Raw genomic sequence first — 18,478 nt, 5'->3', positions numbered from 1 at the left:
AGGTAAGTAAGTGAACAAAAAGAAAATCTTTATTTTGTAACAAGCTTCAGTACAGTTCAATAAGCAGCTTTAAAAAGGATTACTTATAATCTAGAGGACCATCAAAGACAATTGTATAGTTGGGTAGTCTAAAGTAAATGTTACTGCTATGACATAACTAAATAGGTCAAGGTGACTCCAATCACTTACTAAAAAGTCGTCTGCAGGGCAAAAAACAGTTTTGCTTCCAAACTTAAATTATGCACAAGTACAATTGTTGCATTACATTCACATCAAGCTGCCCTACCTTCATAAGATGGTGCTTCAGACTGGGGAGCTTGCTGTCCAACCAGTCTGTATGCAATGTTGGGTTCATGTTGGTTTACGCAGTCTACAGTGTTCACAAACTTCAGTTTTTAAAAAAGTTTTATTCCATTCCATTCAAAAAGAAAGTTAGTTAGAAGCAAGCTACAGCATTTACAGAATATCTTACTATGGTCCATATATTCTAAATCAGAAATAAGATTGATTGTACATGGACGAAAATCCACTTCATCCAAGAAAGAAAAGTTAACCAGAGCAACCTCTGCATCCACAGTGTGTGCACTCAATAATCCTTCCCTGCAAAGGAAAAAAAAAACAATAAATAAATGACTAAGAACACAGTTTCAATGTATAAATACCGATCGTGAGTAAACTATATATACAGACCGGTGCCCCCCCACCCCCCCCATCATCTATTCTAGAGCCCTGCATTACCTATCCTACCACCCACATTGTTCTGTATTCATTATACCTTGGTCCTTCCACGTTTTCTCAAAGCACAGCCAGCTTTACCAACTCTGCACACTTGCTGCTTGTTTGAATTCCTGTCCTAAATATACCAGTGCTTCCTGTGGTTCAAGCTACCACCAAAGCCCCATGACAGATTATGTCCTTGCAACTTGTTCCGTCCTATCCCTGACCTTTGCTTCAGGCCAAGTCAGAGCAGTTGCAGCAAATGAACCCAACATAACACCAAGCCGAGTTCTTTCCTTTATCAAATCCATTCCAAAATCCCCTCTTTGTATCTACACCTCATGCCACACCTTAATCCATTCATGACTGAAACACTCATCCTTAGTTAATATTCAGAATTGGCTATTCAAATTCTCTCAAAGTCATCTTAGAGAGATGCAGCCCAGAAACAAGCTTTTGAGCCACCAAGTCCATGCCAGGCATTAAGCACTCATCTTTACACTAACCCTAGACTAACCCATTTTAGCCCAATCCCCAGAACGTCCAAGTTATCCAAAGCTCATGACTCTATACTCTACCCATCACAAGGAAGTACTCCACACTCATCACCTTGATGACCAACACTGGCTCCCGGGTCCCAATACCTCGATTCTAAAATCTTCATCCTGGTTTATAAATCTGCTCTTTATGCTCTTTCCTATTCCCATCGCTGCAAGCTTCTTTACACAACAGTACATGTGTCAGTGTCTTCAGCCTGTATTTACACAACAGTACATGGTATCTGTGGTTCACAAGGGAACACCATTTTCTACATTTTTGTCTACGTCTACATCATGAGCAAATGGAAAGGCATTAAAGGAACCTGCTTCAAGGGATATGCTAATCAATTTAAGGACTTCCAGCGGGTGCAGACACTGCATATCCAAAGTATGTTATTACATGTGGACACCAGTAACCGAAGTTTTGGCCACAATTAGATATGAAAGTACAGCATAGGTAACAGGAAAGTTCTCTGCTCTCAAAAATGCACTACAAGGCCACAGCTTCCTTTCAGTTTGTCTTTAATTACTGAAAGCTGTTTTCTTTCAGCGAGGGGGACAGTGGTATCCAACATACACATTTAGCTGGAAACTTTCAATTTTACACAACCTGAAAAATCCCAAACAAACTTAAAGCTTATTATCTTGTGGAAATAATGATTTTGTAAGCAAATGAACTGTGGATTAAATATTAACTTTTCAAAAGACAATTTTAAAGTAGTTGAAACTATATTTCATAGTATCTTTTTATACAAATTGCTGTTGGATCAAACTCTTGTTGTGTTAATAGATATAGCTCGGCAAGTCTGAATGTTTTTTACTGAATGAAGATGGAAACTCACCACTTCAAGCTTGCTTTTGGGAACTCTGCAGATGCAGTTAGTTCCAAAGTTGGTGTCTCGGGTTTGAATACAACGAAGACAACACAGGTTTTCATAGCCTTGCTTCTTCCACTTGGCAATCAGATTCTTGTCAGCATACCCCTCCCTTATGCAATAATCATAAAGCTCTAGAGAAAAAGGTTGTGATGTTACCCAAGGTGCCATTTATAAAACAGCCAATAACAGGATACAAATATGTTTAAGTTCCTCAGAAAAATTGAAACAATTACAACTTTGCAATGCAAATTAGATTTGCCAAAACAAACATCCTACACACAGTGGGTTTACTCCCTCTAGCAGGACAAACCATTTATAAACCCTGTGAAATGCCACTCATTTTGCAAACTTTCTAATCTCAAAAACTTTTTCCTCACTTGCACAAATAATTGCAAGTCACAAAATAAAAGCAGTATTGTAATTTTTGAAATACAGACAGAACATAACACCCATTAATAATAATCTCCCGGGTTGTTAAAATTTAACTAGTTCTACTGCACACTATCGTAGAACCACTTGTACCCTATAAAGCACTATTAAGAGCAAGAACAAAGCCAACAATTCCAAATTCAATGCATAAACAGAAGATTTCAAGCACATGCATTTAGATTTCAACACAATCATACCCTCAGTTCTAACCAAAACCTGAGCCTCTGTCCCTCCCTCTGCAACTGAATTCTTCACTTCCTCACCAGGAGGCCAGTCTGTGCAGATTGGAAATAACATCTGCTCCTTGCTGACAATCAGCACTCACACTTCCAAGGGTGTGTGCTTAGCACAGTGTTCTACTCTCTCTATACCCATGACAGTGTGGCTAGGCACAGCTCAAATGTCATCCGCAAATTTGCTGCAACACAACTACTGTTGCAGAATTTCAGATGGTGACGAGAAGACGTACAGGAGTGAGACAGATCAGCTGGATCAGTGTTGTCGCACCAACAACCTTGTATTCAACATCAGTAAGACGAAGGAATTGATTGTGGACTTCAGGAAGGGCAAGTCATGGGATCACACACCAAGGGATCAGAGTGGAAAAGGTGAGCAGTTTCAAGCTCCTGGGTGTCAGCATCCTGGCACCAACATATCGATACAATTACAAGGAAGATACAACAACGGCTATATTCCATTAGGAGTTTGAGGAGAATTGGGAGGGCATCAAAGAAACTCACAAATTTCTACACATACCATGGAGAACATACTAACTGATTGCACCATTGTCTAGTATGGAGGGGTTACTACACAGGATCAGAAAAGGCTGCAGAAAGTTGTAAACGCTGCCAGCTCCATCATGGGCCACTAGTCTCCCCAGAAGGAGCTGCCTCAAAATGGCAGCATCCATCAATAAAGACCCTCATCACCCTGGACATGCCCTCGTCTCATTACTACCAAAGAGGTGGTACAGGAGCCTGAAGATACACACTCAACATTTCAGGAACAGCTTCTACCCCTCTGCCATCAGATATCTGAATGGAAAATAAAACCATGAACACTTCTCAGTTATGTGTGTGCGTGTGCGAGAGAGAGAGAGAGAAAAATAGCTTGCAAAATACTTCGTGTTTGAGTATTCACAAAACTTTTAAAATGTAGCATATTTATATAAAATAAGAGGAGTTGTAAAAGTAAATACAACTCCCTTTGTCAGTTTGGACCAAGAAAGAGCCAAATAACAAACTATAATTTGAGAGTTCTAAAATGATGCAGCAAGATATCGAGAATAATTGCTGCTGGTTCCCAAGGACAACCCAGGTGTTACATCACAACGAAACCAAGGGGAATATTGGCCCAGTCAATACTGTCATGTTCTCCATACAAATATCTAGAGTTGTTGACCTACAGAATATTTAATCAACGCTGTGCCAAAAATAAGATAGTATAACGGGTGAACATTAAAATAAAGTATCAAACTTTGTGAATCCATTATGATAAAGTACCAGGCAAGCAACAGATCAAAGCAAGCAACACACATAATTCCACTGATGTCTAGATCAAAGCAAGACTCAGTTGCTCTATTAAATTCAAATGAGAATCATTGTACTGTCCACATCAACATTCTCATTCTAAACCAGCAAGAGTATAGAAGAAAACACAAAGTATTCTGCCCTCTTTCAAGACTTTTCCCATTTTCTTAAGCTAGGCAGATAGGTAAACTCCAGTCCCGGTGTAGTTGGAGCTTGAAGGAGGTTTTATTGATTACCAATGTGTTACAGTATGCAAGAGGCTGAGAAAAAAAGACAGTACTTCTGCGTTCTCACAAAAGATAAGATTCAAATATTGATTAAAATTCCTTTGCCTCATAAAAACAGGCCATTGGCAAGAGTGGGAATGTCATGAACACAAGACTTCTAAGGAAAAGATGCTGTGGCAGGGCTGCTACTCTGCAAAAGGCCAAGTGGATTCTTTAAATTCCAAAATATATTGCAATGTACCTGGGTAGAAATTTATTTGGATGTAGTCAAGTCTCTTTTCAACAATTTAACCACTGATTATATACCAACATGAAATAGATTCAATTGAACAATTTTGCTTTTAAAGACACAAGTATTTCACTTTGAATGAGGAAATTTCCAATAGTTCACAAATTTATCCATACAGTGAATATTAGTAGTAAACCTGTACTATTTAATATTTGTACCTCTGCTAATCGCCTTCCTCTTGTAGAAGAGGTCAAATATGTAACGTGTTCGCTGGTGATGGAGTCTGAAGATGGGCCACAGTGATTCTACCTTCCTCTTCCCTTCATGCGGCTCTGTCTCAGCTACAAAAAAAAAGTTAAATTAGTTTAGTAGGAACTCAATGCAAGTTCAGACATTTCTTTGTATCACACTGCTGCCTGTAAGGAGTTTGTATGTTCTCTCCTTGACTGTGTGGCTTTCCTCTGGGTGCTCTGGTTTCCTCCCGCAGTCCGAAGTTGGGCGGTTGGGAGATTAATTGGTCATTGTAAATTCTCCGTGATTAGGCTAGGGTAAAATAGGGGGTTGCTGGGAGGGACAGCTCGAGGGGCCGATTCTGCGCTGTACATCAACAAATACTCTTTCATCAAAAATAAAGACTTTCAGAAATAGAAACTTTGTATTGTGCTTTTATTTATTTTCTGGCTCGGCTGCAAGAATACGGATGGTTCACATGTAAGCTCTCAGACTTGGTGACAGGTAGGCTACGCCAAACTAATGACCGTATCATTTAATTAGTAATTAATGAGTGATCTGCATAAATAATGCTGAGACACTGATTGAAATCCCATCGTGACAGTTTTTGAAGTTGAATCCAAATATTTAAATATACTTGAAGTAAAATGCTACCAGTGGTATCTGAGAAGTTATAGTTAAAAACAGCCAGTCAGACTTGCATGTGATTCCAAGCCTACAATAGTATTTTTGACTTGTAACTGCACTCTGAAATAACTCAGTTGTACCCAGTGGTAATATGCCTCCGATTGCAGTCAAAAACAGAATGGACCAGCTAGCATTAAAGATAAAAGATTTTCATTTAAATATTAGCTTCAATTGTTACATGTACATCGAAACATAGAGTGATATGCGTCATTTGCATCCACGGCCAGGTCTGAGGATGTGTAGTGGGCAGCCCACAAGTGTTGCCATGTTTTAACATGGGTATTAAACAAGAAATACAGATATACTCAACAGTCAGCTCAGAAAAGTCCCCATTAACATCTGGGTAGTTCATGGAAATGTGCAGGAGGTTGTATCACCCCTCATGTCAGCTTTGACTCTTGGAAAACTCTGTTGTACTCAGTCCAAATTCTTACAATTTACCCTGGAACAACTTAGTCTGTTCAAATTACTTCCAAAGAAAAAATATATAAATATATATGTAAAATCAGCATTCACCATCTTGACAGAAGATAACTCTCATTTATTCTCTTCATCTTTAGTCCACAAATTTGAATCCACAACTTGTTTGTTAAGTCACTTGCCAAAGAATATTTTTTCCGGATCCACTCTTTAGAAACCTTTCATTGTGAATTTTTTCAGGTTACCTCTCAACTTTCTCCACTTCAAAGACAACTATATTTGCCTTCCAAGCTCTCTCCATTATGGAAGTTGCTGATATCGTCCTGCTAAACCCCCCTGTACACTCTTCAACACCTCTGCATCTTTCTTGTTCTCTTGCAGCCTGACAATTTATAAGGTCTAGCCTTCTTTTCTTTGCATTTGTATACTACTTCTGTTTATTAATTTGCCTAACTCATAACTTACCCAAAGCTAGGATATTCACCAGGGTAGTACAAGATGAGGAAATGTGTCTGGAACTTATTGACTGTAAGATCAGCTCCCCTGATGTAACAAGGCATTGGGTCAAACATAGGCAAGGAAACTCCCTCCAGTAAGCATAAACACCCACCCTCAGCCAATGAGGGAAGTGCTTGTGATAGTACGGACACACAGTATGCTCTGGATGGTCGACTTCAAATGTCGATCATCGAGAACAGCTCTATAGCACTTTACTCACTGAACTCTGAGCTGACGACAGAACAAACATCTCATCCCCATCAATCTACCTGCTGCAAATGAATGTCCGTTTCAGCAGACACACCAGTGACCCACAATCAAAGCAAATATTTAAAATAACGAGACTGATTAACATGTTGCATTACTAATATGCTAAGAAGGTGGATTCAGAACAAATCTGGGAATGCGCAAGGTGGACCAGCAGCAATTGCAGAATTGTATCACCCTAGTGAAACTAGATAGGTGGAAGAGATGATGGAAATGTTTGATAGTTCAGTTAGCATCCGTGGAGGTACTGAATTGACATTCAAATCACTGATCTTTCTTTTCTTCTGGGGCGCCAGCACCATGGACAACCTCAACGGCTGATGGAAGTCATCAAAATATCCCGTTTTAGCCTGCTACAGCTAAGAAACCATAACTGCATAATTAATGTGTACAGTCAGTGATGAAGTTTCAATGCGAGTGAACAATTACTGCTGCTTAAAACAGACAGAAATAGACCGGACTGTGGAAAGCACACTGTCCTTTTAAGAAGCCGCCAGCAAAAGAAAGGGTCAACAGGCTGGTCTGCTGGTGCCTTAAAAAAAACACAAGGTTTTTAACTCCTGATACCAACTATCTTGCCGGCAAATGTAGTCCCTGGTAAATAAAACTGACAATCTCAGAGCTAGGGTGGTGTATCAGAGGGACGCAAGGACCACGTGTGTCCCTTATCTGATGTAATCTTGGTTAACCCCTTCCATGCCAGATGCAACAATTCGAATAGATGGGTTCACAGTTCATCGTCAAGATAGGTTAATCAAGTCTCTCAAAAGCAGAGGTGGAGGTGATGCCTCACAATCAACTCCTCATGGTGTAGTAATTTGTTGGTGACGTCCCAATATTGTTCACCAGACCTGGAATATATCGCAATTAAGTGCCAGCCATTTTACCTGCCGCGAGAGATCTCTGTGATCATTTTGGTAGTGGTGTACATTCCACTTCAGGCCAATGTCAAACAGGCTCTAGATGATCTGAGCAACAGGATCAACAGGCATGAAACAACACACCCTGATGCCTTCACCATCATCTTGGCGGATTTTAACCAGGCCAGCCTGACAAAGTCATTAAATAATACAAGTCACCCATAGTACCAGGGGAAATAACACACTGGACCACTGTCACACTAAGTTCAAGAATGTCTACCATGCTATCCCACGCCCACACTTCAGTAAGTCTGATCACCTGGTTGTACTTCTACTTCCTGAGTATAGGCAGAGACTGAAGACTGCAGCACCAGTAGTGAGGACCAAGAAGGTATGGACCAGGGAGGCACAGGAGCACCTACAGGCAGTGGACTGGACTGTGTTCCAGGAGTCATCTTTGAGCCTGGATGAGTATGCCACAGTTGTCACCAACTTCATTAAAACCTGCGTGGATGAGTGTGTGCCTACAAAACCTTACTGTACATTCCCAAACCAAAAGCCGTGGATGAACCAGGAGGTCTGTAGTCTGCTGAAGGCTAGATCAGTGGCATTTAAGTCTGGAGTTCCAGGTCTGTGTAAGAAAGCCAGGTATGACACGCAGAGGCCATTTCAAGAACAAAGAAACAACTCCAGAAGTCAGAAGTGAGAAAAGATACACAGCATCTCCAGCAGGGTTTGCGGGCCATTACTTCCTACGAAGCAAAACCCAACATCACGAATGACAGTGATGCTTCACTACCAGACGAGATCAATGCCTTTTATGCATGCATTGAAAGGGAGAATTAATCCACCGTTATGAGTACGCCCGCTGCACCCGGTGGCCCTTCAATCTCTATCTCACAGGCTGACGTCAGGCTGTCTTTCAAGAGGTGAACCCTCACAAGGTGGCGGGGGCCGATGGAGTACCTGCTAAGGCTCTGAACATCCGTGCCAACCAACTGTTGGGGGTATTCAAAGACATTTTCAGTCTCTCACTGATACAGTCAGAAGTTCCCACCTGCTTCAAAAGGGCAACAATGATACCAGTGCCCAGGAAGAGTAGCATGAGCTGTCTCAATGACTATCACCCATTAGCACTCACATCTATGGTGACGAAATACTTTGAGAGGTGGGTCATGGATAGAATCAACACCTGTCTCAATAAGAACCTGGACCCACGGCAATTTGCCCATCACCAAAATAGGTCTACAACGGATGCAATCCCACTGGCTCTCAACGTGGCCTTGGATCACCTGGACAATGCAAATACCTAGGACAGGATGCTGTTTATTGACCATAGCTTAGCATTTAATCGTTCCTACAGTTCTGATCAAAAAGCTCCAAAACCTAGGCCACACACATCAAAGTTGCTGGTGAACGCAGCAGACCAGGCAGCATCTCTAGGAAGAGGTACAGTCGACGTTTCGGGCCGAGACCCTTCATCAGGACTAACTGAAGGAAGAGTTAGTAAAAGAGATTTGAAAGTGGGAGGGGGAGGGGGAGGGGGAGATCCGAAGTGATAGGAGAAGACAGGAGGGGGAGGGATGGAGCCAAGAGCTGGACAGGTGATTGGCAAAAGGGACATGAGAGAATCATGGGACAGGAAGCCCAGGGAGAAGGAAAGGGGGCGGGGGAAGGGGGAAAAAAACCCACAGGATGGGCAAGGGGTATAGTCAGAGGGACAGAGGGAGAAAAGGGGGGGGGGGGGGAGAGAGAGAGAGAGAGAGAGAGAGAGAGAGAGAGAGAGAGAGAGAGGGAGAGAGGGGGGGGGTGAGAGAGAGAGAGAGAGAGAGCGAGAGAGAGAGAGAGAGAGAGAGAGAGAGAGAGAGAGAGAGAGAGAGAGAGAGAGAGAGAGAGAGAGAGAGAGAGAATGAGAATGAATGTATGTATATAAATAAATAACGGATGGGGTACGGGGGGAGGTGGGGCATTAGCGGAAGTTAGAGAAGTCAATGTTCATGCCATCAGTTTGGAGGCTACCCAGATGGAATATAAGGTGTTGTTCCTCCAACCTGACTGTGGCTTCATCTTTACAGTAGAGGAGACCGTGGATAGACATGTCAGAATGGGAATGGGATGTGGAATTAAAATGTGTGGCCACTGGGAGATCCTGCTTTCTCTGGTGGACAGAGCGAGGTGTTCAGCAAAACGATCTCCCAGTCTGCGTCGGGTCTCGCCAATATATAGGCCACATTGGGAGCACCGGACACAGTATATCACCCTGGCCACTCACAGATGAAGTGTCACCTCACCTGGAAGGACTGTCTGGGGCCCTGAATGGTGGTAAGATGTGCTTAGTGTTGGGACCTAGGCCTCTGTGTCCCCTTGTGCAATAGGATCCTCGAGTTCCCAACCGGAAGACCACAATCTGTGGGGATTGGTGATAATATCTCCTCCTCACTGACGATCAACTCTGGTGCACCTCGGGGGTGTGTGCTTAGCCCACTGCTCTGCTCTCTCTATAGCTAAGACTGTGTGGCTAGGCACAGCTCAAACACCATCTATAAATTTGATGATGATACAACCACTGTTGGTAGAATCTCAGATGGTGACCAGAAGGCGTACAGGAGTGAGATATGCCAACTAGTGGAGTGGTGTTACAGCAAAAACCTTCCACTCAATGTCAGCAAGACCAAAGAGCTGATTGAGGGCTTCAGGAAGGGTAGGGCGAGTGAAGACAAATAACTCCTCTCAGAGGGTCCAGAAGTGGAGAGATTTCAAGCTCCTGGGTGACAATATCTCTAAGGACCTACACAGACGCAACGTATTGACAGCAGCTATATTTAATTAGGAGTTTGAGATTTGGTTTGTCAACTAAAACACTCAAAAAGGTTTACAAATAAAGACTGGCTAAATCTCTGCATGATATGGGGGGGGGTGCTACAGCACGAGATCAAAATAAGTTTCAGCGTTTTCCTTTTTCATATTTGCAGCATCAGTGATACATTCAAACGAATTATAGCCGGAGCATCCCACCCCCTCTCTCCAACCCTCCCTCCCTGCCTTGGGGACCAGCCCGGGATCAGAGGGTAGCGTCTGGCTGGTGAGTTACAGGCCGGGCCGTCTGCCCTCGGTGGTACTGGCGTAGGCTCCGTGCCCCCACCCCACCCAACCGAATCTCACTCACCCTCCCTCATTTTCTGGTCCAGCTCATCGAGGGTGGGCTCGATCAGCTCCCAGCCGTCAGGGGGAGGTTTGCGGCTCCGCTTCACCTTCGGCATCTCACCGGTTCAGGAACCCGCTCATCCGGGCACCGCCACCGTTTCCAGGTCCTGGCGAGCGCCGTCGCACAAATAAGACGTCCGCCTCCGTCATAACCAGGCGATTCCCATCTCCTCTATGCTGGAGGTGGCCCTAAAGCCGGGCGCAGCCACCCCAAAGGCCTGGCAGGGGCAGGGGCAGGGGCAGGGGCAGGGGCAGGGGCAGGGGCAGGGGCAGGGGCAGGGGCAGGGGCAGGGGCAGGGGCAGGGACAGGGACGGGCCGGAGTTCCGCCTGTAGCTCAATGGAGTAACATATAAATCCTGTGGCTGCCTTTAATCCCTCCTTTCCCCCAGTCTAAATCTTAAATTATTCAACTTTTATTTTTTGGATCTTGGAGGGAAATAGCGGTCATTATGTCGTATCCTTTAAGAAGTGGAAAACAGCCTTTTGAACCCAGCATGGAAAGGGAAAAACTTTCCCTGTCTGGGAAAGAAGTGGAAAACAGCCACTGTCTAAGACAGTCTTCCCTGTCTAAGAAGTGGAAAACAGCCTTTTGAACCCAGCGTGGAAAGGGAAAAACTATCCCTGTCTGGGCTGAGCGTTTGGAACGTGCGTTGATGGCTCTCGATACCAAAATGGATAATAACACCTCTAAGTTGAAGTCGTTCGGACAGAGTTTACAGACTATTGAGGAAAATATTATTTCCTTGAATACTGAGTTTAAAGGGGAGGTGCAACAAGGCCTGGGTGTCATTATACACCAGTCATTGAAAGTGGGCATGCAGGTACAGCAGGTGGTGAAAAGGGCGAATGGTCTGCTGGCATTCATAGCAAGAGGATTCGAGTCAGGAGCAGGGAGGTACTACTGCAGTTGTACAAGGCCTTGGTGAGACCACACCTGGAGTATTGTGTGCAGTTTTGGTCCCCTAATCTGAGGAAAGACATCCTTGCCATAGAGGGAGTACAAAGAAGGTTCACCAGATTGATTCCTGGGATGGCAGGACTTTCATATGATGAAAGACTGGATCAACTAGGCTGATACTCATTGGAATTTAGAAGATTGAGGGGTGATCTTATTGAAACGTATAAAATCCTAAAGGGATTGGACAGGCTAGATGCAGGAAGATTGTTCCCGATGTTGGGGAAGTCCAGAACGAGGGGTCACAGTTTGAGGTTAAAGGGGAAGCCTTTTAGGACCGAGATTAGGAAAAACTTCTTCACACAGAGAGTGGTGAATCTGTGGAATTCTCTGCCACAGGAAACAGTTGAGGCCAGTTCATTGGCTATATTTAAGAGGGAGCTAGATATGGCCCTTGTGGCTAAAGGGATCAGGGGGTATGGAGGGAAGGCTGGCACAGGATTCTGAGTTGGATGATCAGCCATGGTCATACTGAATGGCGGTGCAGGCTCGAAGGGCCGAATGGCCTACTCCACCTATTTTCTATGTTTCTATGAAACGTCAGATTGCGGATATTTTAACCTGATTGGAACAGGCTCAACGCAAAGTCTCATAGGAATAACATTCGTATTCTGGGTCTTCAGGAAGGCTCCGAAACTGGGAATTTATTGGACTATTTTGCCAATCTGTTTCAATCTCTGTTCCCAGATACTCTATCTCATCTCCCGATATTGAAAGAGCTCACAGAATTTTCACTTCGTCGGGTAAAGCTCGACCAAATTTAGTCAACTTTCTTCGCTTTAAAGTTAAAGACCAAATCATAAAATGTGCAAGAAAACAAAGTTTTTAAATTTAACGGTTCCGAGATCCGTTTGTATGAAGATTATCCACGGGAAGTTATGGAACAACGGATCAAATTCATACCGGTCATGAAGATCGCTTACGAAAAAACTCTTTTTCCATCCTTGAGATATCCAGCGAGACTAAAGTTATTTCCTAAAGATTCTACCCCGGATTCTCCAGATGGCGCTCACGCAGTGAGGTCACTTCTCGGCTTTGCTCCGTTACTTTTTCATTTTATATCTATGATCACCTTTATTTAATTCTACTTTTGAACTTCGAAGTGATGAGTAGAGAACCAGCTACAAAACTGAAAGTTCGAGACTCTAAACCTGCAAAAGACGCAGATGGCGACGGCAAAAAGAAACCCGATCCTAAACATCCTGAGATAACTTACGAAGTGTTGATGAATTTGTTTCGGGATCATGCTGATGAAATACGCCGAAGCTTTAAAGAAGAGATTACGGCAATTTTGCAAACTTTTGGTGCGCTTGGTCATCAAGTTCAACAGCAACAAAACATTATCACTGAATTGAAGGAAGATGCACGAAAGAAATATGAAAAAATCAAGAGTTTGGAACAAAAAGTTTCTTCGACAGATAAACAGTTGGCGAGTCTTAAATTTAAGATTACTGATTTGGAAAACCGATCCAGAAGAAAGAACTTACGTTTAATTGGTCTCCCCGAGGGAGTTGAGACAGGAGACCCTTCAGTATTCTTCTCGAAACTTTTAAAGACTGCGTTTATCTCTGAGTTCCCGGATGACCCTCCATTGCTTGACCGTGCTCACAGAATTTATCGGAATAAATCAGATTATGAAGCTAAACCGAGACCAGTAATTACCCGATTTCATTATGTTCATGTTAAAGAGCAACGCATATGAGTAGCCCATCGGCAGGGAATGATTAAATTTGAAAACCATCAACTCCGGTTGTTTGAGGACTTCAGCCCTGAGTTAATGAGAGCGCGATTGGCTTTCAAACCTCTGATGATGCAATGCTACCAAAAAGATCTTAAGCCAGCGTTACTGTATCCCGCTCGCTTAAGAATTTCTCCTCCGTGACTTTTTTTCAACTCTACAAGTGCTGCTCAAAGCTTTCTGGAAGAATTTGAATCAGCCGCCACGGTTTAATTAATATACGATCCTTGTGATATTAGCTTTGGCTTCTCGTGTTTTTTTTCAATTTCTATTAATCATATGATTCATTTTTGAAGATTGACTTCTATAAGTATAAGACTTTCAGTTTTGATCGGTAGTGTTGCTATTCTTTATACTTAATTTTACCGTTATTATCGGTTATTTTCTGTTTTTTTTAATAATGTATGTGGGGGAATATTATGTTTTTTCCTCGTGGCATAATTAAGATGGCGCTTTGTTTTCTTCTTTTCATTATACTTTTGTTTTTTTCACTGCGTCATCTTTTTGGGGTTCTTCGCCCCATAATACTTTTCTTCCCAGTTACGCCTTTTCTTATACTTAACTGTTTTGCCTTACAAATATTTTACATTGAATAATATGTATTGGTATCTCTTTTCTTTTTATTTTATTAGCATGTTAGTGATTATAATGCTAAGGTATTTTATTTTACTGTATTTGTTAAGTTTATTGTTTTTTTTGCTGTTATAAGTGTAGTATTTTCTTAGGTGGTCTTTTTACCAACATATACTTGGGAGCTGCCTTCTGGAGAAATGGGGGTAGATTTAGTCTTAGCTAGCTTTCTGGCCTCTCTTGGCTTAGTTTTAGAGTTTCGTGGGTGGGCGGGGGGAGCTTTTTCTTTTTTTTTCATCGGGCTATTTCTGAACTACAACAATGTCTGCTTTGTTGCAACTTCCTTTCTGAATGCTGGTTCCTCTTCTGGTTACCTGGGTTTATACTCTGGTTAACCCTTTATATACCAAACGACTGATTTATGGTTAACATGGCTGAGAGGATTAACTTTGTTTCTTGGAATACAAATGGACTAAACCATCCGATTGAAAGGAAAAAGATTTTTAAAGTATTCCATAGAATGAATGCCCATATTATTTTTGGCCAAGAAACTCAAGTGAGGAAAGAGGATAATCAGCATTTTTTTGAGTTTTGGAAGGATTAATAGTAGCACTCAAACTCCAAAGCTAAAGTGAGAGGAGTTTCAATTTTCATAGATTCTTCAATTGCTTTTGTACATCACAACACCTTCTCTGACCCAAATGGTAGATTCTTGTTAATTACTGGTTTACTTTTTAATAAGAAAGTTGTTATGCTTAACGTTTATGCCCCGAATGTGGATTACCCTGAATTTTTTAAACAATTATTTACCTCTTTTCCTAATTTAAGTGACTATATGTTGATAATGGGGGGTGACCTTAATTGTTGCTTAAAATCTTCGATGGATAAATCTGTACCATCTCAGGTACTACCGAATAAGTCGTCCTCTCTTATCAATTAGTTTTTGATCGATTCTGGAATCTCTGAGATTTGGAGATTTCTGCATCCTAAGGATAAAGAATTTTCTTTTTTTTCCCACACATACATCATACTTATTCTAGGATCGACTTTTTTTATAGACTCTCGTCTAATTCCATCTGTAATTGAGTGTAACTATGATATCATTGCCATATCTGATCATGCACCATTGAATCTCTCTATTAAGTTATGGGATATACCTTCCAATACTAGACAATGGCGTTTTAATTCTAACTTACTTCAAGATTCAGATCTTGTAAAATTTATCAAGGATCAGATTGACTTTTTTTTAACCAATACTACAGATGAATTTCCATCGGGTTATATGGAATACTTTTGAAGCTTATATCCGTGGTCAGATCATTTCTTACTCGGCTGCATTGAAAAAACGCACTAAGAATGAAATATTGGTGTTGATTGACAAGATTAAAGACATCGATAAACAATATGCCATTACTCCCAATGAGGAGCTTTACAAACAGAGAGTTGAACTTCAAATGGAACATAGATTACATTTAGCATTGTCAATAGAAAATCACTTAATGAAAACAAGAAGTGAGTTTTATATACATAGTGATAAATCTGGTAAATTATTAGCCAATCAATTAAAAACAGCTTTGGTTAAGCGTCAAATTAATAAGATTTGTAAACCTAATGATATTTCTACAGTTGATCATGATGAGATTAATAAATCTTTTCAAGAATTTTATACATCTTTATATCAGTCAGAATTTCCTCATGATCCTGGGGAGATGCAAGATTTTTTTAGGAATTTGAACTTTCCGAAATTAACACCCGACGAACGTTTAAAGTTAGAAACACCTGTTACTGATGAAGAAATAATGGGTGCTATTTCTTCAATGAATTCTGGTAAATCACCCGGCCCAGATGGTTATACAGCAGAATTTTTTAAGTTTTTCTCTTCTATTCTTTCTCCCCAGTTGTGCAGAGTTTTTAGAGATGCCATTGTTATAGGTAAACTGCCACAATCATTTTATGGAGCTTCCATTTCCTTAATTTTAAAGAAAAATAAGGATCCTACTGAATGTGCATCATACAGACGGATATCTTTATTGAATGTTGATTCCAAGATTTTTCTAAAATACTAGCATCTAGGTTAGAAAAGGTATTACCTCAAATTATTTCTGCGGATTAAACTGGATTTATCAAAAATCGCTACTCATCCTTTAATATTAGGAGATTAATAAATATTATTTATACTCCTTCACTGAGAACTCCAGAATGTGTTATCTCATTAGAAGCTGAGAAAGCTTTTGACAGAGTTGAATGGCCATATTTATTTACTATGCTTGAGAAGTTTAATTTTAGCCTGATATTTATATCCTGGATTAAATTGATATATCATACTCCCTTAGCTTCGGTTTTGACTAACAATCAAAGACCTCCCTTTTTTCAATTATTTCGTGGCACTAGACAGTCATTATATGCAGATAATTTACTATTATATATGTCTGACCCAGAAAAATCTATTCCTGCAACTTTATCCTTGTTGGATAAGTTCAGTACATTTTCTGGTTACAAACTGAATCTTAATAAGAGTGAACTTTTTCCGTTAAATATGATGGTTCCAATTTATAAATATTCACCATTTAGATTAGATACTGATCAATTTACTTATTTAGGAGTTAAAATTACTAAGAAGCACAAGGATTTATTTAAGGTTAATTTTTTACCCCTACTTGATCAGATTAAAGGTTTGATAACTAAATGGTCACCAATATTTTTGTCATTAATTGGTCGGATCAACGCTGTCAAGATGATTATTTTACCTAAGTTTCTATATTTATTTCAAGCATTGCCAATTTGTATTCCAAAATCCTTTTATGATAATGTTGATTCAAAAATTTCCTCATACATGTGGCAGAATAAAAATCCTAGATTAGGTAAAAGACACTTACAGAAGCCCAAAAAGGAGGGTGGCTTAGCATTGCCAAACTTTAGATTCTACTATTGGGCGATTAATATTCGTTATTTAAAATTTTGGACATGGAATTGGGATACAGTTCCAAGTCCACAATGGGTTAATCTTGAATGTAATTCTGTTTCAGGATTTTCGTTGGGTTCTATTTTAGGGACCCCACTTCCTTTTGACTTTTCTAAACTGGACAAACAAATGGATAACCCAATAGTTAAATATACTCTTCGAATATGGTTTCAGTTTCAAAAATTTTTTGGACTGAATCAATTCATTTTAACTAGCCCTATTATATCAAATTTTCTTTTTCAACCTTTTTTGGATCAAGCATATCTGGTTTGGAAAACAAAGGGTATAATACATTTTTCTGATTTATTTTCAGATAATTGTTTTATGTCTTTTGAACAATTATCTAATAAATATAATTTACCTGGATCACATTTTTTTAGATATCTACAGATCAGAAACTTTTAAAATACTGTTCTTACTACCTTTCTGATTTCATATTGTATTGATATATTGGAAAAAATTTTGGATTTAAACCTTTTTCAGAAAGGTTCAATAGCAATTATTTATAATATGATAAGGAAAATAAATCCAGATGTTTCCAATACAATTAAGAATGACTGGGAAAGGGAACTTAAGCTTACCTTACCTACTGAGAAATGGCAAAAAAATTTTTCAATTAGTTAATTCTTCCTCTATTTGTGCTAAACATGCGTTGATTAGGTTTAAAGTTGTACATAGGGCTTATATGTCTAAGGATAAATTAGCTCGTTATTACTCTCATATAAACCCTATATGTGATAGATGTCATTCGGAGATAGCTTCATTAACTCATATGTTTTGGTCTTGCCCTTTATTGAAGAAATATTAGGATGATATTTTTGATATTATTTCACTGTTTTGAACATTGATTTACAACCTCATCCTTTTACTGCCATTTTTGGTTTACCAGTGTTTGAAAAACATCATTTGACCCCTTCAGTTTGTCGGATGATCGCTTTTGTTACTTTAATGGCTAGAAGATCTATACTATTGAATTGGAAAGAGATTAATCCTTCTACAACATTTCATTGGTTTTCTCAAACAATATCTTGTTTAAATCTAGAAAAAATTAGAAGTGTTATTTTTGACCCATCTATTAAATTTGATGAGACTTGGAGACCACTTATTCAATACTTCTACATGATGTAATTTGTTCCTTGCCAATCTATTTTGTGATTTCAATATATGGGGAGAGGAGCAAAAGTGGCGACACTATTGGTTCTATCTGAGATATCATAATAGCCCCTTTCTTTTTTTTTCCATAGTTTTCTTTAGTTTGGGTAGATTTTTTAGGGGATTTTTTTTTCTTTTTCTTTTTTTACGATATTTTATATTTTATGTATACTCTTTTTATATTTTGTTGTTAATCTGTGTGATTTTGTGATGTTTCTAACTATGTGCTACCTGACTGTAAACTTTAATAATTATTATCAATTAATATAATCCCAATTATTATGTACTTTTTGTATCCTGTTTGTTGTTGAAACTAATAAAAACATTGAAAAAGAAAGAAAAGAAAGATTCTACCCCTTGTGTCTTCTTGGATCCCCAAGCGGCA

The 18,478-nt window shown here is 40.1% G+C and overlaps 1 protein-coding gene across 1 annotated transcript; it reads right to left on the bottom strand.

Moving 5' to 3' along the window:
- Window positions 1-7: 7 nt before the first annotated feature.
- On the bottom strand, window positions 8-10,842 carry bud31 (BUD31 homolog). Its single transcript, XM_063058907.1, has 4 exons — window positions 10,678-10,842; window positions 4,767-4,889; window positions 2,099-2,265; window positions 8-600 (listed from the first exon to the last, which is right to left on the bottom strand). The coding sequence occupies exons 1-4, from the start codon at window positions 10,769-10,771 to the stop codon at window positions 550-552; spliced, it is 435 nt and encodes a 144-aa protein (XP_062914977.1). The 5' UTR covers window positions 10,772-10,842; the 3' UTR covers window positions 8-549.
- Between the last annotated feature and the right edge of the window lie 7,636 nt (window positions 10,843-18,478).

The sequence above is a fragment of the Mobula hypostoma genome, chromosome 9 (genome assembly GCF_963921235.1).
Source record: "Mobula hypostoma chromosome 9, sMobHyp1.1, whole genome shotgun sequence".
Lineage (NCBI taxonomy): Eukaryota > Metazoa > Chordata > Chondrichthyes > Myliobatiformes > Myliobatidae > Mobula > Mobula hypostoma.
This window is presented reverse-complemented; position numbering and strand designations above follow the sequence as displayed.

What these genes read in the sequence shown, in the direction of transcription:
- bud31 (XM_063058907.1), bottom strand. Translation starts at nt 10,771, where the DNA reads ATGCCGAAGGTGAAGCGGAGCCGCAAACCTCCCCCTGACGGCTGGGAG. An exon ending in GAGGAAGGCGATTAGCAGAG is followed by an intron (nt 2,266 to 4,766) that starts GTACAAATATTA and finishes CTTTTTCTCTAG; the next exon opens with AGCTTTATGATTATTGCATA. An exon ending in CCAAAAGCAAGCTTGAAGTG is followed by an intron (nt 601 to 2,098) that starts GTGAGTTTCCAT and finishes TTTCCTTTGCAG; the next exon opens with GGAAGGATTATTGAGTGCAC.